Source organism: Budorcas taxicolor, chromosome 20 (genome assembly GCF_023091745.1).
Source record: "Budorcas taxicolor isolate Tak-1 chromosome 20, Takin1.1, whole genome shotgun sequence".
Taxonomy (NCBI): domain Eukaryota; kingdom Metazoa; phylum Chordata; class Mammalia; order Artiodactyla; family Bovidae; genus Budorcas; species Budorcas taxicolor.
In genome coordinates, this window is record NC_068929.1 from 62,056,854 (window position 1) to 62,081,232 (window position 24,379).

Here is a 24,379-nt window from a genome sequence, read left to right on the forward strand (position 1 = left end):
CTTGGTCTTTTCAAGAGCGCCTCAAATTTCATTTCCACCTTGAGAGCAATTCCAATTAGGTGGACTTGGGCTCGCTGATGACCTCTTGTCCTTTTAATTTCTACATTATTCCCCAGCACATTTTCAAAAGAGGCCAGAAGAGAGAACCTGCTAATCACCTTGCCTCTTTAGAGATACAAACTCCCGCCGGCCAGAATATTATTTCTGTCTTCTCCAGCTGTATGGCATCTGGCATATTGACACAGATCAAAGGATAAACAGCTCACTCATTACACAGTGCCATGTACGTTAGACAATGCCCATAAAGTCCTGTGAAGATGAAAACCACTTCAAGTGCCCAGCAATTCTGAGCTAGGCATTTGAGACAGAGAGACAAAGATGACAGACCAAACATCATAAAAAGGTCACCACCCAGCAGGAAGGCTCCTGTTCCACCAGATCTCTGGTCCCCAGTGCAGGCAGGCGACACAGCAGACAAAACCCCAACCTGCTTTACATGCTTTTAATGTATGGAAGCAGGAGAAAAGGTTTCAACATGCTCAAAAAAAAAAGTCTTCCATGGTTCCTTTCTTTCAGGGACCATGCCCAAAAGTAATGTCAAAGCCACACAAATTCTTTCTGAGATATCTCCTTTTAAGTGAAGCTCACATACTTTGTATGAAGTGTCAACTCAATTCTAAAACAGGCACAATGAAAATTCTTGCAACAGAGCATATGCGATTTTATGCAAATTGATACGGTTTCTGTCTTAGAGTCTAACACACTGGTTGTGTGTGTGTGCGCGAGTGATCAGAGCTGACTCCAATATCCAAGGACGGAGAACTCACATGAGCAGGAGAACCCTGGCGGCCACTTTGAGTGGGAGCAGGCACCACGCTGCCTCTCCCTCAACTTCCCCAGGATGCTGCAAGGGTGTGATCACCAGTTTGAACCACTTCAGCTGTGCCCTCAGGGCCCACAGATACACCACCTACAGGGGAGCAAAGCCTGTCCTTATCTTTTTGACTGAGATGCCCTGAAATTTTCAACAGGATAAATAATTCAACATTTTCTAAGAAATGATCAAATATACCATCAAATCGGCCTTCCCCAGCAGCTCTGTGGTAAGGATTCCGCCAAAATGCAGGAGATGCACCTACATGAGAGTTTGATTCCTGGGTGGGGAGGATCCCCTGGAGAAGGGCATGGCAACCCACTCCAGTGTTCTTGCCTGGAGAATCCCATGGACAGAGGAGCCTGGTGGGCCACAGTTCATGGGGTCACAAACAGTTGGACACGACTGAGCACGCATGCACGCACCATCAAACCACAACAGAAGCCCAATCAGATCTTATCTACAAGGCCCTCCTTCAGAAAGGAGTCGTTTCTTTTCTTCTCTCTCTCAGACACCAAAGAAAGCTCCCTGGATGGTGTCCCACACGCAGTGTGATACACAGGGTACTGCAGGAGAAAAACCTGCAGGCACACTCCTTCCACCTGGGACCCTGCCCTGGAGACCACTGCGTGCTTGGATCCTTCAGGCCAGCCCTAAGAGCTACTGACCTGCAGGAAGTTAAAACCCTGAGTCCCCTTCCTCGGGTACAAAATTGGATGCCACTGCCTACCCTGCAGAGGACTGTGAAAATTAAATAGCTGGTGGCTGTAAGCACTCAATAAATGAAGCTGTTTAAGACTCTGAAATATTGCCAATTTAGCTGTATCCTTTTCTTTGATACCTAACTCACATAGTATAAAATTCTCCCTTTAAAAACAGTGTACAGTTGACTTGAGTATATTTAGTCTATTCATCATCATGCGTGCGTTCGGTCGGGCCCTGCTCTCTGCGGCCCAGTGGACTGTAGCCCGCCAGGCTCCTCTGTCCATGGGATACTGCAGGCAAGAATACTGGAGCGAGTTGCCATTTCCTTCTCCAGGGGATCTTCCCCACCCAGAGACTGAACTCACGTCTCCTGCACTGCAGACAGATTCTTGACTGCCAAGCCACTGGCCACAGGTAATCTCAGAACATTGTCAGCACCCAAAAGCCCTTCCCCAGAATGCGTGACCCATTAGCAGTCACGACCTTTTATTCTGCAAATTTTCCAAACCAAAAGGCTTTCTCTCTCATGGCATTAACAAGCAAATTAAGAATTAAGCAAATTCTTCTTTCTGGCTGAACTGTCTAGTTGTAGGAAGGGCTTGTACAGGTACAGAGGCTGACTCTCCCAGATAACCATTCAAGGAGCATGGGGACAGGCACAAAAAACAGGGCGCAACAAAGGAAACTGACACTGTCTCCCCAAATCAAGAGCCCGTGTTCTTTCTGTGTCATCATTTAATGGAGCACAACTCTGAACAGCAAAAATCCATCTTGCCTGTAACGAGATCTGCACCCAGTGGCCCACAGTTTCTAGAACTGAGTGCCCACAGACACTTCCTAGAAATCCCGTGCTAATGCGGACACTCCAGAGGTGGTTTCTGGGAAGAAACATTTAATCAATGAAGGGCAGCAAGCAAGTCTCGCAAGTCGTGACTGACTCATGACTTACTCCATGCACTCAGCTCCCTCTTCTACTCATAGCACGTGATCAATTCCTGAGAAAAGACCACCCCCTCCCCAGCCTCCACCCGACACCCATCCATTTCTCAGACCATCCCTTGAGTCCAATCATTCATTCTTAGTATCTCAACACTTTCTTCCTTTTCCCTCCTCTCTTCTGGCAACGTGTACACGGAGATGAAGATGATCAACTGTTTTGCCCACAACAGGTGTCGGCTTTATAAACCACACTTATTAGAAATTAATCTCCCCTTCTTTTTTGGCAACTCCTGATTTTCCAATGTTGTGTTTCAACATCCCCAGAAAGCGAGCTGCTGACCGAGTCTGGCAGCTCTTTTCTTAAACATGCCTCGGGGGAGTTCCAGCCTATGACTTCATCTGTTTTCTTTGGGTGACTAAGTGACAAGGCACGGAGCTGAACAGAAGCTGACCGCTAACTGCCGATTTGAACAGTTTCAACTTGAAGATGTAGGTTCGTTTATCACAGTGGTATGGCTTAGCATTTCGAAATTGCTTTCTGCATTTTCTAGGACTGAGTAAGTCAGTGCAGACGTTGGGGATAAGAGGAGCCTTCACTTCAGAGACGGGAATTACATAAAAATTTGGGAAAGGGAAGACAGAAATGCAGTCTGTAGTACTAGACTGAAATTGAGGCATGTGCACAAACTTGGTTTTTATTGTAGACATGTGCGCACAGAACAACACATGTCACATGATTCTGTGTGTGTGCACATAAGCACGTGTGGACGCAAACTCCCCAATTCTCAGCTCTGTGCACTGAGAGGCTCTGGAAGCAGCAATACCCCTGTAGCATAAGCACTCGGTGCCCAGAATGAGTTTCTTCATGCTGTCTTCTGCTAAAATCAATCAGGGCTCCTTGGAGAAGTGGCGATTTCAGGGCTGGAGTCAGGAAAGAACAGAAGCCTGGAACATTTCACTGTGTCAGACAATAAGGAAGTGCCCCATAAATGACGGGGACACATCACAAAAGATAAAGGAGCCAGTCTGAAAGGACACTACTGGCCAGATCATGAACAACTGAGCATCATGCTAAGTAATGACATCAAAGGATTATAACCCACTGACTAAAACAGTCCCTGGGGTTGCAAAGAGTCAGACACGGCTTAGCAACTGAACAAGACAGGAATCTGTAAGGCCACACTTACAGAAATAAATAAGTGCAGCAGAGAGAGAGGCTCTGCCCTTACAGTCGAAAGCCAATGAAACACAGAAGGAGTAATGAAGCTAGAAAACTCACCAGGTTGAAACCATCATAATAATCACTGATTTGGGCAAAAGTCAGCAATGGAGATAACCAGCAAATTAGAGTCAGCAAAGGAACAGGATTTTCCACAGTCTCGAATTCTCTCTTCACAAGATGCTGATTACAAGGGAACAGTAGTGGTAGTCACCCCCTGAATCAGAAGACTGAACGAACATCTCACAGACACCAGGTGACAGCTGGGTCCTCCACGGGGCGTTAGGGGGAAGAACTCAGCCCTTCCGTCAGCCACGCACGACCTGAACCTGGTCAGGAGGGACACTCCCCCCAAACCGAGGGACCGTCCTCCAAAGAACGGACTAGAACCTTCCAGGGAACAAAAGAGACAGGCTGGGGAGATGTTCCAAATTAAAGAAAACTGAAGAGACATGACAACTAAATCTATCAATAATTGTATGTGTTCCTGGATAGAATGCTGGACCACCAAGATTTTTTTAATCACCAAGAGTTTCTAGAGTCACTGGTAAAATTTTAGTGAAGTCAGCAAATTTAGATAATAACATAAAAATTAATTTCCTAATTTGGGTCATTATGTAAGAGAATGTCCTTGCTCTGAGAAAATACTGTGGCATCACCTTCTAGAGGTAAGAGCACCATCACCTTGCAACTTACTCTCAAATGGTTCAGATACAAAATAATATCTAAATTTAATATATACAAATATATGTGCGTCTGTGTGTGTGTGTATACATATCCAGAGAGGGGGAAGGGGGAGGAGGAGGTGATGTTCCTATAGTGAAGTAGTAACAACTAGGGATTTTGAATTCTTCCCTGAACATGAGAACTGGTTTCTCAAAATAAACTCATCTGCCATCTCCTCCTGCGCAACAAACTTTAAATGCAAAAAGATGAAGACAAGAACCAACTAAACAGAGAGCAACAATGCACACAAGTGAAATCTCAACTTGACTAAGTTGATATGAATGTGAGCCTTGAACCTCCTGTGCTGGTTTGAAATCAAGATCAACTAAAACAGCACGTCAAAAGCACATACTCTCCCATACAACAGCAGGCCAATATGACTTAAACTGCAGAATTTTTTTAAAAGCAACAATTAAACAAAAATAAAAAAAAATATGAAACTTAAGAAACTCCTTGAATAAACCAGGAAGAAAGGAAAACTGGATTTTAAGAGAATAGTACACCTTCCGGTGATATACTGTGCGGGAGACAGGTGAGGTGTACCTGATGGAAATGCACCCCACAGAAAGGAGAACCTAGAACACACGCCCAGAAGTTATCCCACTAAAGGCCGATGGCAGGAAGTAAGTCTCTGCTCCCCAGGGCCACAACGCTCATCATCTATGTGTACATTTCCATGAATAAGGAAAAAGACAAGAGAAGCTGCAACAAAATAGCTCTAAAAAGAACCCCGGGAAAGACCACACCCACCTCATAAAACTGTCCCGAAAAAGCAGCTTGGCTGTCTGCGGCCCCTCCCCACGACCCCGCCCTTGCAACCTTCCTCAGTTAGAAAGGAAGCCCGGGAATTCTTTATAATGTGATACACACAGCCAATGGCTGGAAAACTTCCCTCCCCAGCCAGCCTCTCCCTGCCCTTCCCAAACTTCCCTCCGCCAACCCTGAGGGCCACCGAGACTTCCTCCCACTTCAGACCAAGTGGCCACAGCCAGGGAAGCGGGGACCAGCTGGCCACACGAGTCCTCCCTAGACAGAGACAGACCAGAGGCAGCAAAACTCAAAACCATCTCAGCGGGACAGCTGTGGTTACTGGGGTTATTTATGTAAGAAGGAACATCAGCTTTAATCAGGTGAGAAAAGGAAAGGCACAGAAGCTAAATCACGGGGCTCAGACTACAGCGAAAAAGTGCTTGCTCTATCCCTGAATCTGTCATTCCATTTTTGTTCAGTGTGAGACTTGTAAATTACAGCTTCCATCTTCAACACACGAGGATGTACACATTGTTTTAAAATCTGACAGTTACAACACCGGGCCTTGTGGGATGCTGTATGGAGGGAGGGTCATTTCTCCTCTTTCCCTCCATCGGAGAAGAAAAGGCAATATGGGGGCTTTGCGGCCTGGCAGCTGTGGGTTTAAATTCCAGCCCGAGCCCTCATAAGCGGTGCAAACTGGGGCAGTCATTCAAACTCCCCAGAGGCTGAGATCCTCAATGCGAACACAGAAATAGCCTCCACCTGCTGGAGGGGGTGGGGGATCTGATTTTACATGAAAAAACGTATATAAAACACCTGCGTGCACCTAGACCTACAGGCCCTCAGGTGGTAGCAGCAATAGAGATAATAGTTAACAGAGAGCTTCACCAGGTTTTCTTGAAGGACAAATTGGCGTTCATAATGTTTGGGGGGGGGAGAAAACAAACATGGCATTTTAAATATTACCCTCTGACATTACAAGCAGGTTATTGCTTCTGCATGCACTTACTTGACCCTCTATGGAGCCTAACTCCGAAGATGTTAGCTGACCCCCGAGGACTGGGGGTCCTGGCCTCCCGTATCGCTCTGGCAGCTGCTGCTTAATACTTACTTAGGTTACAGCAAGCGCGCGGTTCCACGACTGCCCGCCATCCCATTTTCCCCACAAACAGCCCCAAATCCACAGTACAAGCTGTCACGGGCAATTTACCATCATCACACCTCAATCCTGCATAGGGTTTACAGTCAGAGGTCTCCAGTAACGTGGCTCAGGGAGGGACAGGCCCCATCTCACCAGCAGGCTGTCCCCTTCTGTGTGTTCAGCAATCAGCAGGGCTGAGACAGGACCCATAAATGATGCCACGGAGATGAGAGATGCCCAACAAAGAACACGGCAGATTCTGCATCTCGCAGGCTGCGGTCAAATATCCGGACACAAACAGGTACATGGCCAGCTCACAGAATGCTGAAACTCACTACTCCCGCGAGGAGCTGCTCTCTCCAGAGGGAGACACGTGAACAGAACTGTCACGTGAAGGAAACGGATGGCCTGGAAACCATCCAATTAGCGACGGTCCTCAAAGTTTCCGGACCCAAGATATATTAGGACAAGAGCAACAACATTTAGATGGAGGTGAAGTAACTCGGGAATAAACGTGTGAAATACACTCTGCCTCGGTGCAATCTGGCTTTTTGGAGCTGGTAAGGGTCCTTGGGTGCCAGCTACCATCACTGTGGTACTGAAAAGGACAGTGAGGGCTGGAAGGGATTTCTCATAATCACAATTTTTTTTTTAATAGCTATCTACAAGCAAGAAACATCTGTTTAGTATCAGACACCAGGAATCTATTTGTTATTAGGATGGTAAAGTATTAGACTATTTAGACTTTGGAGATTTCATTCTAGGACTTATTTTAGATCAGCAGAAATACTTAAAGCAAGTCTAATCAAAGCACTGCTTCCCAATATATTTGTGTGCACCCTCAGAATAAACAGAGGAATTGTACTTTTTAGTCCTTATCACTTAAAAGCTAAACTAATAAAAATAAATAAATAACATGCACTTTGTTATTCCTGCAGATCCTAGTGCCTCTGATGTCAAGAACAAGCATTAACTAAGAGTAAAAGCAAGTACGAAAACATAAAACTTGCAGAATCCACACGGCCCAGGAGGGCCCTGCTCCGGTTTGCAGGCCCGATGTTTAACAGCAGCAACAATGAAGGACAGAGGAATCCTTGAAGACGTAAATCAGAATGAGAAAAGGAAGTGAAGTAAAAGGAATCAACGACGGAAAAACTGTATATACTGTTTTGACCAACCTCTCAGACTTTTCATAAGCCTAATTTTCAAACTCAAAACATCTTGCCCTAAAATACACGTTTTTTATACATTCCACTTCACATATACTAAGAAACAAGGGTTGTTTTAAAATAGATTTCAAGGACTTCCCTGGCAGTCCAGTGGTTAAGACTCCACACTTCCAACGCAGGAACTAGGGGTTGGATCCCTGGTAGGGCAACGACGCTCCCACAGGCCACGTGGCCAAAAAATCAAAAACAAAAAAAATTTCAAATATCCATCTCTGATATATTCATTCCTTCTTGCACTGACACCTCCCATTCACAGAATTCCAAAGTGGAGATTTTTACTTTTCCAAGATATACACAGGCGACCACGCTTGAAGAGACACCAACCAAACCTATCTAAAAATATTCCAGGGTTATACTTTTAAACTTCAATTGTATTTTTCTCAAGTTCAAGAACAACTTCATTTTATGGTTATGAGTCTTAAGTGGGGAGACTAACACTTTATGAATTCACTCCTTAACCATCAACACTGTGAAGTCCATGAACTGAGGGTGAATGATCTCACACATTTGTTGTTATTTGTATTGTTGTTATTTATGCAGGAGCAACGCCCCCTCCTCCAAGTGAAGCTTATTCCTAGAAACTCCCTTTTTAACACCAGCAATGTCAAGACACAGCAGACCACTCTGCCTGTGCTACTGTTTCCTTCTGGATGGCAGCAAACAGCAGCAAAGCTCAGCAGAGTGGGAAAATTTAAAGCAGGAAAAATGGTGACTGTTCGCATCTAAAGATAGTTTTTTTTAAGTCAGCAGACTTGTCAAATGGATTCTCAAGTTATGCTTCTTACAGAATCTAAGAAAAGAATCTCTATTTCCCCGTAACTATCTTCAACCTTTCCCATTAACTCTAGACGTTACAGAAAGTTTGGTCCCACCTAGGTCCATCTGACTATTGTTTAGTCGCTCAGTCCTGTCCACCTCTTTGCAACCCCATGGACTGCAGCACACCAGGATTCTCTGTCCTCCACTGTCTCCTGGAGTTTGCTCAAATTCACGCTCATTGAGTTGGTGAAGCTATCCAACCATCTCATCCTCTGTCACCCCCTTCTCCTTCTGCCTTCAGTCTTTCCCAGCATCAGGGTCTTTTCCAGTAAGTCGGCTCTTTGCATCAGGAAGTCAAGGCACTGGAGCTTCAGCTTCAGCATCAATCCTTCCAATGAATGTTCAGGATAGACTGCCTTTAAGACTGACTGGTTTGATCTCCTTGCAGGTTCAAGGGATTCTCAAGAGCCTTCTCCAGAACCACAATTCGAAAGCATCAATTCTTCAGAGCTCAGCTTCTTTATGGTCCAACCCCAACATCCATACATGACTACTGGAAAAACCACAGCTTTCGCTAGATGGACCTTTGTCAGCAAAGTGATGTCTTTGCTTTTGAATACGGTGTCTAGGTCTGTCATAGCTTTCCTTCACAAGAAGCAAGTATCTTTTCATTTAATGGCTAAAGTCACCATCCACAGTGATTGTGGAGCCCAAGAAAACAAAATCTGTCACTGCTTCCACTTTTTCCCCTTCTATTAATATTTACCGTAACATGATGGGACCAAATGCCATGATCTAGTTTTCTGAATGTTGAGTTTTAAGCCAGCTTTTTCATTCTCCTCTTTCGCTTTCATCAAATGGCTCTTTAACTCCTCTTCACTTTCTGCCATTAGGGTAGTATCATCTGCATATCTGAGGTTGTTGATATTTCTCCTGGCAATCTTGATTCCAGCTTGTGATTCATCCAGCCTGGCATTTCACATAATGTACTCTACGTAGAAGTAAGCAGGGTGACAATATACAGCCTTGACATACTCCTTTTCCAATCTGGAACCAGTCAGTTGTTCCATGTCCCTTTCTAACTGTTGCTTCTTGACCTGAATACAGGTTTCTCACCAGACAGGTAAGGTGGTCTGGTATTTCCCTCTCTTTAAGAATTTTCCAGTTTGTTGTGACCCACAGAGTCCAAGGCTTTGGCATAGTCAATGAAGAAGAAGTAGAGGTTTTTCTGGAATTTTCTTGCTTTTTCTATGATTCACTGAATGTTGGCAATTTGATCTCTGGTACCTCCACCTTTTCTAAACCCAGCTTGTACTATCTTTAAAATCAACAGAAAAATCTTTCCAAAATTACTCAGTTTTATTCAAGTTTACCTTTGAGAAATTACTTCTGTTAGATTTGGCTTCTGTTGGTGTCTCACGGTTTATACGTGCATTTCCTTGAATGTGTGTGGCCATTCTGTAGTTGTATTGTCTGTTTCCCTTTCGGATTGCCTTACTGATTTGAGGAAACCTTTTTTTAATCATGTATATATAATTCTTCATCTGAATTGTAATAAATGTTTTTGCCCAATTTGCAGCTAGTCTTTATTTAATGTTATGTTTTAAATTAACATACAGTACAAATGGATTCCTTTTCCTGTGTTCAGGTCTATGAATTTTAATATGCAGAATCACCACCACAGCCAGGATGCAAAACACTTTTATCATCCTTCAGAGCATCCCCCACACTGCCCCTCTGGAGTCACCCTTTTCCCCCCTCTAACTCCTGGTAACCAACTGATCACTTCTCTGTCCCTCCAGTTCTATTTCTTTGAGAAAGTCATACAAGTGGACTCCTATGCAGCCTTTGGAGGCAGCCTTCCTTCAGGCAGCATCAACTGAATGGATATACCAGTTCATCTGTTCACAACTACTCTTTTAAATGCCAGCAAGCGCAGTGGACAGTGAAGGAAGGGCCTTAACCCTCCCAGCAGTGGGACAGGAACAGAGCAGTATACCAAGTACTTGGAAGGAAAAGAGAAGGCCATGCAGTGGGCAGGACCTTACAGAAACCCCTCCTAAAGAGAAACTGAGTGCAATTCATCACTGTCCACACAGGGCTACGGGCTGTAAGAAAATAAGCCTGATGGACTCATGTGGACACCACTAACCCTAAGTACCCTAGACCAACAAACTATTCTGTTTGCCCACTAAAGTTTTCATTATAGCTTCCTCTGTCAGGGCAACTGCTAAACTGTACTAACTTATGACAGAGGCCAAACAGCATGCTCCTTCCAAACTATGACATCTGCTCTACAGACTGCTCCACAGTCCTTCCAGCAAAGAGCAGATGTGAGACTGATCAAAGAAGTCAGTAGCCTATAATGCAAGTGTGTGTGCTGTGCTTAGTTGCTCAGTCATGTCTGACTCTTTGCAACCCCATGGGCTATAGCCTGCCAGGTTCCTCTGTCCATGGGATTCTCCAGGCAAGAGTATGGGAGTGGGTTGCCATTTCCTTCTCCAGATGATCTTCCCGACCCAGGCATCGAAACTGGGTCTCCCGCGTTGCAGGCAGATTCTTTACTGTCTGAGCCACCAGGGAAGCCCGCAATGCAAATATGTTTATGACCTAAGTGCAGTTTCATGTTGACAGAGCACATCTGGCATTAGACCAAATACTCCAGTAGGTCGCACCTTTTCTTCTGATCAAGCCCCTAGGTCTTAAACCTGGGAAGCCCACACATCCTCCGGTCAAACTCGACCCAGACACATAACCTTTCCCAGAGGGCAGGGGCTGCAGAACTTGGGTTTACAGGGACTTCCTTATGGGAAGAGAAAACCAAAAAGGAAATAAAGGTAACCAAGCAAACCGAGGCTTCCATTAGCAAGTGAGAAAGCGAAGATAAGACTCAGACACTGGCCAACCAGTAAACAGGAGAGCGGGAACCCCCATCAACAAGAATGTCACCCGCTTGGAAACTCCGGCCAGGGGGTCTCCTCTCTGGGAGACCCCGGGGCTAGGCCGGGTACTGTGACAGCAAACAGAAGCCAGATAGTCGGGGAGGCAGGCCTCCACGGTGGACACGAGGCCCGGGGCGGCGGGGAGCAGGGAGGGGAAGGAGGCAGCACACCAGCGCCCTGCTGGGGGGGGGGGGGGGTGCCTTGTCGCGACCCCTACACCCTTTCTCCATTTTTGCTCCTTTGCCCTCAGTGCAGAGATACAGCGACAGGAATACCTTGAATGGCCCCGGGCGAACAACAGTAATAACAATAATAAGAATCATACACCCGCTCTCACGCCAGGGGCTCTGAGAAGATTTCCGCGCGGGCTCGTCCCCTCGTCCAGGGCAGACTGGACGGCTCAGCGGCGGAATCCGGGGTGGAACGAGAGAGAACTCCGTCCTGGCGCCATCTAACCCCTCGTAACCTTTCTGCGCCCCTGGGCCAACCCTGTTCCCTGCCCCACCGAGCGGCCAGCGCGGGGCTGAGGATAAGGGGAAAAGATACAAAAGCCGGCATCTCGGTCCTCAAGACACAGCCGCCCCGGGGGCGTTCGCCCAGGCGATTAGGCCAAACGCTCGCGAGAGGAAGAACGGAGCCGCGGCGGAGGCGCCGCCCCCTTTCCCCGGAACGCGGCGGGGTTCTCACCCACAACCATTCTTCCCCGTTCACCAAGGGGGCTCCTGTTCTGCCAGCGGCACCACTAAAAATCCGTCTAGACAATGCACTTAAGGAAATAAAAAACCAATTCATTAGAGAACCGAGGGGGAATGAAGGGGGTTGTTAAGGCGGCTTTTTATAGTACAACACAATTCATCCCTATCAACGTAAGTGACTTGACTAGGCAGTCAAAGTGTGGCTATTGATTAAGAATTGGACTTTTCTCTGGAATGCCGCCAAGGATATGAGATAAAATTTTATTTCCTCAGTGGAAGAGTCAAGAAAATAAATATCAGATACGGCTGATTTAGATTATGACCGCTCCAAACACATCTTTCATTTAGAAACGGATCCCACATTTATCACAAGATTTAAAAGGCCTGAAAAGGCCATGCTAATCAAATATTTTTAATACACACTTAAACAGATTTAAACCACATGCCACACCTTGAACAGAACCACTGGCTTCATTTAAATTTTGATTAATCATTTAAACGGTGTAAATGGCTTCATCTAAATCTTCATTTGAATCGTGGATGGTTAAACTGCAAAGGAAAAAATACAATTGTCTATGTCAATAAGTCAGTTTACAAGGTCTTAATGGAAAGTTTCCTTCAATGATTTTTTTTTTTTTTAAACTGTCCTCTGATTTCCTGAAAATCACTGCTAGGATACTTCCAGCTCCCTCTTTCATCTAAAACGGAACCTCACTGTGCCACTGAAAAGGGGGAAACCAACATTCACTATCAAGTTACATTTTCTTCTGCTTTCCTTTTCAAAATATTGAGGGTAACAAGGACTGACTTCTTAATACAATAATTATTATTGGTGCTCACAAAGACCAAAGCTGCCAGGCTTCTAAATATACACAGAAGCAGCAGGGCAAGCTCAGAGGCCAGCGACTTAAGTGGTGTTAGAAGCAGTAATCTGAAGACAAGTTCCCTCAATATTCCATGAGGAAATCATTATATCAACATAGGACATGCACCCTGCTCTCTCCTTAAGGAACTGACTCAAGTGTCTTCACATATTCCATTGGAAAGGGAAGGGCTGCAGCAACGGGTCCAGAAGTAAGACTTTGTAAGGAAAGGAACCTAGCCCAGTGAGCTGACAACCTTTCAGAATAACCACAAACCCTTATGCTCTGCATGTTGATATAATACCAACCTGAAACATACCAGGCAGGTTAAAAATAAGGCATTTATGTAAGTACCCCCACCAGACACACACACACACTCTTGCAAGGTTAAATAGAGAGCTCTGAAAGAATGATTTATTGTCACAAGAACAGGGCCCCAAAATAGATTGGCAATAAAAGTGATTGGTCCCAGCGGGATTGAGAACTAATCCTGGTAAGCAAAGTCCTGACCATGACAGGCAACTGGGGAAAGAGTACCAGAGTGAGGGAAGTGCTTCCCGGCCCTGACCACAACTCTACCAGAGTTGTCTTCTAAACAGGTCACTCAGCCTCCCTAGAAGTCTGATTCCTCTTCTGTAAACTTTTTAAAAAATTGTTTTAAATGGACTAGCTCATGTTTGTGATGCCTTTTCACAAGAAAACTAAAGAATGACCACTAGGAGCTAGGACCTCAGAGGGAACCACAGAGTCCAAGGAGGTTAAAAGCCCTGGAGCCACCCCCTAAACCCTCTCCAAGTGCAGGAGTCCTGCCCCCAGGTCCCAGCTCCCAACCCAGGCAGGTGGCAGTGCCCTGCCTGAGTGCATCCAGTAATCATGGCCTTGCATTCTATTCCTGAACTGCTCTAATTATGTAAAAGTTCTAATAAGCTAAATTCTCCTTCTTTCATCCAATCATAGTTATCAGTTTTCACTCAGCAACTACAAGGATAAAAGTAAATTTTGCAGTATGGACAAGGAACAAAAAGGAGGCAAGAAAATAAAGTGGCCAAACCAACAGTTCCAGGGCCAAGAAATGAAAGGCAACCAGCAGAAGTGCCTTGTCTAAGTCAGGTTGGCAATCTTAAGCACCAGGCTGACAATACTGTGGAAAACCAATCACACGCTGATCTGTCCACCCCAGTCAGTAAGAACCTATTTTCTGGGTTTCTACATCTTAGGAAAGAAGGTCTGGTTTTACTAATGCACTTGACCTCTCTGTTCAACCATCCACATTCAATCAAAACTGCCCAGCAGGGCCATCCCTCTCCAAACCCCCGCCTCTGCCATTCCATCAGGTGAGGTCCCCACCTAGGGTCCCCCTGCTTCATCTGTCTAACCGTTTGCCCCTTCCCCCCACCCCCCACCCATCAATCCAACTCCTCTGTTCTCTCTCTGCTAGCTATCGCTGCCCCAGATGCTGAAGCCAAGATCTAGGTCAAGAATTCAGCGTTGCCCTAAGGAGGGAAAAGCACATTCAAAAGACATTCTAGGCTACCCCTGGGATGGGACCGCACAATGGCTGGCTACTCATAATCTGCTCTGGTTCCTGATTCCAAGTCAAACAAGGAAAGGGGCAGTATGCCCAATTAATTTTGGAGTGAGAAAGAAAAGAACAAATTCGTGACCAGCATGGACTGGTTCTACCCCAAAGTGAACATGAACAGGAGCAAATACAGGATGAGGCCCCTGGCAACCAACAGGTAAACCCTGGGGAGAGCCACAGTAACTGAGAGCAAGTATTCTGTGAGCATCCAGTCCAACTCGATGTCTTCTGAGGCTCTTATGAGCAGAAGTGATTTCTCTACTGTGCATAATAAAGATGTAAGAAAGTCTGGCCTCATAAGCACCAAAAATTCCCTCTCCAGGGCACACACGCCTTTGAAAGGCGCTGGATTCTGCACAGAATCTATTATTCTGTGACAGGTGGTGGAGAGAGAGAGAGAGAAGACAGGCTAGACTTAGCTTCAGGGCATGAAGGGAAGACGTCCCAGGTCTGCTATTAAGTGGTAAGATGGGGCTGCTCTATCGGGCGAGTTGCACACAAAAAAAGGCTTTCATTTGAAGGAGTTTGTGTTTTCCTAAACCTTTGCTTTCTGCGGGGACCTCACAGGGAGAGAGAGCACTGGGGAGTGTATTAACCCCAAGCTGACAGCACGAGTGTCACTCCCAGCCACAACCAATCTGTTAAAACGACTCAAAACGAACCCCGCCTGGCAAGGATCAAGAAAACGAGGGAAGACAGTACTACTAAACCAGGGCTCTACCCGGCAAGCCTAACTTCTGCTTCCGACCATCGCGCACCCGCTGCAAATTGCTCCCTGCGACCCGGATTACCCGTCTGATCTCACCGGATCTGGCGACTGGATTTTGAAAGGGGCCACGAAGAAACGTGAGCCTCCGGCCTCCGGCGGGCGCCCCGTCGCAGTCCGCTCCCCCGACGTCCTCCCGGGAGCTGCCACCAGCACCCCGGGCGCGCCCCGCGCCCATCCGCCCGCCCCGGCCTGGCCCGCCCTCCTCGGCTTTCCAGCGCCCAGTCTGCAACCTCCCTGCCCCGCGCCTGGTCCGCCGGGCACCACGCTGCGGGGCCGCGAGGTGGCCCGGACGCGCGAACAAACTGGACTGGGCGCGGGGACACAAGGGAGCGGGCTGGACGAGGCGCCGCCGCCGGGGTCCCCAGGACGCCCTGTCACGCCTCCCGCGCCGGTTCCCCGCGGGCGGGTCGCAAAGCTCGCCTCTCCCGTGACCAACTCCCTCCTCTTTGCCCAAGAGACACACGGCCACCCCGGCGCTACCTGCCGGGCAGGGCCCAGCGCGTGCCGGCCCCGCGCCTCCACCCCCGGGGCCACCACGTCCCCAGAGTGTCTCTCCCGGGCTACCCCCGGAGACAATGGCTCACCCATCGCCCGGCCGGCCGCGCTCCATTTCAGACATCACCGCCCTCCTCCCCTCCCCGGGCGGCCAGTGCCCCGGCAGCCCCGTTTCACAGAAGTGTAGATCGAGGCCGGGGAGGTGACAGACGAGAGAAGAAACCTGGCTGCTTATGGAGCTGAGGAGGGACCACGGACAAATCGGCCACAGAGACCAGCCCGAATAAGAGACCGCTTTCCCGGGGCCCGGCCCCGCCGCCCCCGTCCGCTCGGCCTCCGGGGAACAGGGGGGCCTCCGCCCTCGCCGTCCCTGCCGCCGCCGCCTCATCCGCCCTCCCGCGAAGGAGACAAAGAGCCGGCGCCCCAACCGGTGGAGCGGTAGCCGCTGGGGCGGGCGACGGGGAGATTTCACCCGGGAAACCAGGGGCGGGGGCGAAGGGAAGGGCGAGCCGGAGGCGCCCGGGCCGATCCGCGGCGCTCGGGGCGGCGCGGGCAACGGGACCCGCGGGTGTTGGGGCGCAGGGCAGCGGCCTGGGCGGGCGCGCTCCGAGCCCGACGGGCGGGCGAGCAAGAACCGGGCGCGCCGGGGACCGCGGACCGCGCCTCCACGGCGGGGGCCGGTGGCGGAGCGCGCGGGCAGCGGCGCGGGTGCACTCACCGGATCGGAAGAAGGCCGCGATGTCGGCCAGGTCCTTGGCCGCCTCCTCGGCTCCCTCGCCGGCGCCGCCCCCGCAGCCCGAGCTCGCCGCGCTGGCCGCAACGGCGGGGCCGGAGGACGCGGCGGGGGCGGCGGCAGCACCGCCGCCGCCGCTGCTGCTGCTGCCGCTCATGGCTGCGGCTGCGCCCGCGGCCGCGCCCGGCTCGGGCCCCGCGCCCCTAGCGCCGCGCGCCGCCCGCTCCGCGCCGGGCCTGGCGGCGCCGATCGCCCTGCTGTCCGCGCCCGGCGCGTGGACGCAGAGCCCCGGGGCGGCGGCGGCGGCGGCGGCGGCGGGCGGCGGCGGCGGCGGCGGCGGCTCGGCCCGAGGAGCGCGCCCACATAGACGAGGACTCCGCCCGGGAGCCGCGAGCCGGCCGCGGGGCGGGAGCGCGGAGCCACGGCCTCGGCAGCGCCGGCCGGAGCGCGGGCAGCCACGCGCGCCGCGGCGCCGGACACGCAGTCGCGAGGGCGGCGGGGGATGGGGGGGCCCGAGGGGGCCGGCGGGAGCTCCGCGATCACGGACGCCGGCGGCCGCTGCGAGCCTCCATCTTGATTTCAGATGGGGAAAGGAAGGAGAGGGGAGGGGGGGAAATCACGGCGGAGGGAACCCGGGTGAAAGGAAAAGGGAGAGCAGGGAAAGGAGAGGAAGGGGAAAAAAAAAAAAAGAGAGGGGCTTCGGGAATTTCCGGTGAATATCGTCTGGGGCCGAAGCGTGGGCTCGGCGGGTGGGCGGGGCGAGTGATGGGCGGGGCCTGGCGGGAGGGGCGGGGCCGCGCAGGAGGGCTGGCGGGCGGCGGCGGGAGCGTTTCAGCGTTGTTCCGTCTCGCGGGCGGCGGCGAAAAGGAGGGAACGCTCTGAGGCAGCGAGGGCGCGCACCTTTCCAGGCCCGGCATGGCGCCCCCCGTTGGACGCCAGCTCCTGCAGCGCCGCACGGCCTTCCGATCGCTGGAGCTGTTGATGACTGATCTCGCCGCGGGGCGGGCTGACTCCTGCTCAGGGCCCGGTGTGCGCGTAGACGGGGCTCCACAATCGTTGTTGAATGGAAAGAGATCATGAAAACGGGTCGTGTGTTGTACTCCAGCCTCAGAGGGAATAATGGAGCAGGCCTCTGAGCTGGGGGCCGTCTGTCTCCTCGTCTGCCACAGTCTCCTTCGGGACTCACAGCTCCTCCGCCCCTGCTCCTCCAGAATGTAGAGAAGGGGGAAGGTGATGATGGCTAAGGAGACCAAAGGAAGTGAGGGGTAGGTGACATCCAGCTTTAAGGAAGATCCGTGTCACGCCCTCATTTGACAAAATATTCGAGTACAAACACCTATGTACGTGGCTACAACCGAAGGGAGCAAAAGGTATCTAGTGCGCCGGAAGCAAGAAGAGATAGATAAGATTGATTAAAAAAAACTGGTGGAATACTGATGAAACCAATATACAGGAACACTGGAAATGAACAATTAAGGAAATGAATACTGAATGATGAATACCAAGTTTTTCATTGTGAGGAAGTCTAGAATGATCTGTGTGGTACGGGATTAGAGTTGGAGACGTCAGTATGAACTCCTGTTTAGATTAATATAGATGCAGGTCGGTAAGAAAAGATTTGCAGATATGTGTGTATATATACACAGGCTCTAACATGTATGTACATTTCCTTGCTCTGTCAACTGAGTGAATTTGGCATAACACTTGTAGCAAGTCGTACATCAGGCACTCAGATCTTTATTAACACCGTTCTTCAGTAAAAGGAACCCGGGTTCCTCAGGTGGATTGGCTGACTCTGGGACTGGAACAGGAAACATACAAGAGAACCTAGAGCACCTTGTTGTGCCAGATGATAAGGAAGTGCTACGAAAAAATGTTTATTTAATCAACATCCAGAACAATGATGAAGGTCTCTTGAAGGGACACAGAAGCCCATTGAAAGAGCTCCCAGTGATCAAAGCTGTAACAATTTGAACAGCAAAATAAAGCAATGTTCTATTATACCCAAAGTATAAAATAAATATCCATGAGTGCATACCGATGTAATGCAATGATTGAATAACTAATTAAGAGAGAAGAGACAAATGTTCCTCGCAGAAGAATTCAAAATAAATACTTACTCTGCCCTCAGTGAGATGGAATAGTCCTTAACTGTGGTCTGCACTTTCAACTTCCAGAAGAGTAACTTTTTAGTGAAGAAAACTGACAAACATTACTTCACAAGATCACCAGCAGAGATAAATCATGTGGATAGTATATACCCTTGATATGATGTAATGAAAATGCCACTTTAGCCCTATTGTCTTCCTCCCAGAAACACAGTCTAACCATGAGAAAAATAACAGACAAATCCCAGTTAAGGGCGTTACAAATGACTTGACCAATACTTCCCCAAACTGTTAAGGTCAACAAAAGTAAAGAAAGTCTGAAAACTGTCACAGACAAGAAGAGCCCAAGGAAACAATAACTAAATATAATGTAGTACCCTTAAGGATCCTGGAACCAAGAAAGCACATTAGGTAAAAACTAAGAAAATATGAATAACATATGGACTTTAGTTAATAATAATGTACCAGTACTGATTCATTAATTGTGAGTAATATGGGAAAATTGGATTGAGCTATAAGGGAACTCTGTACTATTTTCACAACTTGCCTTGTTATTTTAGAATCTAAATCTATTCTAAAATAGCTTATTTAAAAAAAATTTTTAATTATGTGTAGAATATCAAAAAGAAAAAAATTCTGTTGGTCCAAATTTCACAGGCTATCAGCTCAGGTGTGCTGATGTTTCTTTTTCTTATTTTTCAGTTGGGTAATTTCTGTCTCCAGCTCCCATTTCTCTTCATGGCTTAATCCTAGTTTGGAAAAATAATCTCCAGGAGCTTTCTTTGCCAGCTGAGTACATTCCCCTTCCTGCCTTCTCCCTAAGGTTGAAGCCAGACTCCCAGAGGCATTGGTGATATCACAACATGAGGTGGGGATGGGGAGATTGCACCTGGCCTTTGGTCTTCAACCTAGACAGCATATTAAAAAACAGAAACATTACTTTGCTAAAAAAGGTCCATCTAGTCAAAGCTATGGTTTTTCCAGTAGTTATGTATGGATGTAAGAGTTGGACTATAAAGAAAGCTGAGCGCCGAAGAATTGATGCTTTTAAATTGTGGTTCTGGAGAAGATTCTTGAGAACAAGGAGATCAAACCAGTCAATCCTAAAGGAAATCAGTTCTGAATGTTCATTGGAAGGACTGATGTTGAAGCTGAAACTCCAATACTTTGACCACTTGATGTGAAGAACTGACTCATTGGAAAAGACCCTGATGCTGGGAAAGACTGAAGGTGGGAGGAGAAGGGGATGACAGAGGATGAGATGTTTGGATGGCATCGCCAACTCAATGGACATGAGTTTGAGTAAACTCTGGGAGTTGGTGATGGACAGGGAAGCCTGGCATGCTGCAGTCCATGGGGTCGCAAAGAGTCAGACACAACTGAGTGACTGAACTGAACTTGGTCATCATGAGCCCGTGCTAGCACTGAGGCTCATGTGTGTCCTGTGTGTGTCCGCCTCCTTGATGATCCTACTCGGACTGAAGGCATTGCCATGACTTTGCTGCTTTCTGCTGTTCTATCCTGCTCACCAACCACTGGGGCCCCTGGTCGCCTGCTGGCAGTCAGCACCCCTCCTGAGCTCCTGAGCGGAATGTCAAGAAGACATTCTGCTGTTCCCTGGGTTGCTCAGTCCCACCCCACAAAGTGAGGCCCTGTTGCTCTCTGCTCCCAGACCCCCAAAGCCTACCTTGGCACAGACTTCCTCTTCCAGAGATTCACATGGGGGTCTAAAGTGATCCATTTCCTCTCCCTCCGAATTGCAGAATTGTAATTTCCTCTGCAGGAAGTAAACTTCATCCCAGATTCATCATACTTCCTTCCAAATCTTTTATTTCGGCATAACCTTTGTGTTCCCAGGAAATGCTGTTTTTAATTTAGAAAACCCCATTCCCTTCCATTCTTCCCTCTGCCATAGGTTCCAGAAGTTTCTCTTGAAATTTAGAAGCCAGTACTAACGTCTTTCTTTCACTCTGCATGCCTCCCCTACCACCCTGCCTGTGGGTAGTGAATATGGATGCCCCTCTCTGCCGCCTAAATGGTGGAGAAAGATCATGAATTTGAAAACATCAAAACTGCTGGGGGGGCAGGGAGCAAGACTGAATGTCAACCAGCCACAGAAAGATGGTGGTCCTTGAACAGTGTCAGCTGGAAGAGGCTAACTCCTGAAAGACCAAACCAGTCAGTCCTGAAGGAAATCAATCCTGAATGTTCATTGGAAGGACTGATGCTTAAGCTGAAGCTCCAGTACTTTGGCCACCTGATGCAAAGAGCCAACTCATTAGAAAAGACCTTGATGCTGGGAAAGATTGAGGGCAAGAGGAGAAGGGGACGACAGGGGACAAAATGGTTGGATGGCATCACTGACTCAATGGACATGAGTTTGAGCAAGCTCCGGAAGATAGTGAAAGACAGGGAAGGCTGGTGTGCTGCAGTCCATGGTGTCACAAAGAGTCAAACATGACTGAGTGACTGAACAACAACTCCTGCTGGAAGTTTCTGGGTGGAGGCAAGTTCTGGATGTTGGGAGTTGGCCTGAAAGGGACTGTGGACTGCATGTAATGACTGCTAAGGGAGAGGTGGAATGACGGGTGTATGTTTGGATGAAAAGAGCTCTCTAGTGTTGAGACCCAGATATTGACCAGTCCTTCAATCTCAGGTAGAGTCATTTCCAAGAAAGCTCAACAAGAGACTCGTGTCTGAGTGGGATGTGCAGGAAGGCTCACCCAGATTGCAATATGAGAAAGAGGCTGCACACGGAGATTTTTTCCCTTCTGCCATCTGAGCGTGGGTAGGGGGATCTAAACAGGGTTTCATGACAGCTGCTGTTGATCCTACCCCACTTTCAAAATTCAGCTCGAATTTCATCCCAGTTGAAGCTGATGCATCATCTCGAAGTGACCTCTCCCTCATCTGTATTCTGGAACACCAGTCGTTCTGGCATTTGATTGTAAACTCCATTATATTATTTGCAGCCTTTGTGTTTAATGTCTTGCCTACCAGGTGAGGAGATCCCTTGCAATCAGTTCAGAAGTGTCAACCTGTGTGCCTAGATCTATACCAGTCATGAAACCATGAGGCAAAAGAAATAGAGAAAGCCAGTTGTGGTGGGAGGGGGACAGTTGTGTAGTCAGTATCCTTTCTCTCCTTCTATCAGAGCCCATGCCTGGTTAATACACTCCATTTCCCATCTCTGAGAGCCATGTGACAGAGAGCTGGCTGATGAGTGGAAAGAACTGGGTAGGGCTCACAAGCAAGAGTTCAGACACAGCAAGTGCACGCATTTGGCCCTTGGCCCTTTGTCCTCCTCGGAACACAGGCAAAATGCTGGAGCTGAAGGGTTCATTGTGTGACTATGAGAAAGTAAACATGAGAACAGAAGCATGTGGTACAGATGCCCAAGTGAGCTGCCCACCTCCAGGCTTCTCATTGCATGGAAACATACAAGAAAATTGTGGTGCTGGAGAAAACTCTTGAGAAATCAACTCTGAATATTCATTAGAAAGACTGATGTTGAAGCCGAAGCTCTAATACTTTGGCCACCTGATTAAAAAAGCCGACTGATTGAAAAAGACCCAGATGCTGGGAAAGATTGAGGGAAGGAGGAGAAGGGGGCAACGGAGGATGAGTTGGTGGGATGGCATCATTGATACAATGGACGTGAATTTGAGAAAACTCCAGGAGATAGTGAAGGACAGGGAAGCCTGGTGTGTTGCAGTGCATGGGGTCACAAAGAGTTGGACATGACTTAGCAAATGAACAACAGCAACAATGGAAATGTCTAGGTGATAACTTGAGACATGGGGCTTGACCTCTAGCCAGAGTCGGAACTCTAAGCTGAAGAGGATAAACATACCTGGAGTTTTAGACGTGATTTATCTGCCAAGGAGATGAGGGTAGAAAGTGAGTAGGGCATAGGGCTACAGGCTGAGATTTTATGCCACACAGTGGGTAGCGCTGGATATGACTTAAAGTGTCCTGAGAGTCCCCAGCTGTTCCTGGGGTGGATTAAAGAGCAGGTAAAAGAAGACAAGCAGACCCGCAGAGGCCAGGGTATCTAATTCAGTGGTAAAAGAAGCCACCTGCAATGCAGGAGACTCGGGTTCAGTTCCTGGCTCGGGAAGGTCCCCTGGAGAAGGCAATGACCACCCACTCAGGCATTCTTGCCTGGGAAATCCCATGGACTGAGAAGCTATCAGTCCCTGGAGTCGGAAAAGAGTCGGACACGACTGAGAGACTAAACAACACCACCACGCTAAGGTGGCTCACAAATCACTACAAACGTACCCTTGGATTTCTTGGATTTCTCGTCTTTGATTTTGGGGTGACCTCCACTAAGCCACTAAAAGGTCCAAGTCAGAACCCTACTTGTTGTGCTCTGAACCCGAATTCACAGGCCGGAGACCCCAGGAATGGCTGACTGGCCTTGAGGTTGGATTTGTAAGAGTCTTTCGATCTCCCTCAAACTGATATTCTTTTAGTCATGAGATAGCTCTGAATACAAATTAAGCAAAGACATTCAGGGTGGGATGGAAGAGGGAGTTAAGTGGAATAAGCCTGGAAAAGGAGTAAGGGATGGAATATGAGAGTATCTGAGGTGGACAGGGGGCAAAAAAAAACAAAAACATTTTGCGTGTGTGTGTGTGTGTACAAGCACAAATGTGTACATACATGCTTATGCCTGCCTGCACTTGGGGTGTGGGGTGATGATGAAGATCTGATGGCAGGGAAACCCAGTAATACAGGAAGAAAAGATAAAGATAGATTTGGATTTGAAATGAATGCAGAATTGGAAGTTGCAAGTGTTTATTTTTACTGGTATGTTAATGAGAAGAGTGTATAGGAAAAGTGACAATATCTAAAATCTGCTGCCTTGCCTGTCAAATTGATCACTGTTACGGCTCATTGCTTATATTATCTGCCAACTTGCTGACTCTGCCCAGTAACACAAAGAAATCCAAATTGAGCCCTCCAGCCCCAAATAGGCAGAATTTGAAATTCTACCAGGTGGGACATTCGTTCATTCCGCTCCTGGCCAACTTCTGGTCTTCAAGATTTCTCTAATAGATAAATACTCCTGGGAGTGCTAACACCTTAAACCTTTATCACTTAATGCCTTATAGAGAGGATTAGTGGATTACCCCAGCGTTGGCAGGAGTAATGAGAGGGATAAAAGAAGGAAAAGGGCAATGGACGGCCCTAATAAAAAAGACACCTACAAAAAAACAAACAAACCCATCTATTTTTCTTTTGCCTAGAGCTGGTCTTACTGCCTCTAAGTATAGACTTTGAAAAAATTCAGGCTCTGGTTCCTGTACAGAGTGGGTGAAGATTTTTATATTCTGGGGTCATTGATTGCTCACCAAAAGACACATGGGCAAAGGCCCTTAGACAGTCCATTGTGTTTGGCTATATGAAGAAGCTAGAGGGGACCATATCGGTTGGGTGTGGGGGAAAATAGGAGACCCAGTTGGTGGAGCAGAGCAACCTCATCACGTAAAACCTCACAGGGGCTTTGTAAGGATCCTGCTTTACAGTCAGAATAGCACAGGTGTGGCTTATTGCTGAGAAGATTCAAAGTGATTAAGGAAAGCTGGAGATTGTGTGGACTCACCAGAATATTAGAAAATAAAGCAGAAATTTGTAAAAAAAAAAAAAAAAGCTTTGTAAAGGATGGTCATGGAGAGAGTTGCTAGAAACCAGAAGATTTTATTGTTTGTAGGTTTTTTGAGGATGACCATTCTGACTGATGTGAGGTGATACCTCATTGTAGTTTTGATTTGCATTTCTCTAATAATGAATGCTTTCCTGGTGATTCAGATTGCAAAGATTCTGCCTGCAATGCGGGAG

The 24,379-nt window shown here is 48.1% G+C and overlaps 1 protein-coding gene across 1 annotated transcript in view; it reads right to left on the minus strand.

The window, feature by feature from the left end:
* TRIO (trio Rho guanine nucleotide exchange factor) overlaps positions 1 to 16,581 on the minus strand; it is a 352,914-nt gene extending 336,333 nt beyond the window's left edge. The window contains exon 1 of the mRNA XM_052659225.1: positions 16,410 to 16,581. Within this exon, the coding sequence (XP_052515185.1) occupies positions 16,410 to 16,581 (172 nt within the window). The remainder of the gene's footprint in view (positions 1 to 16,409) is intronic.
* Positions 16,582 to 24,379: the final 7,798 nt, after the last annotated feature.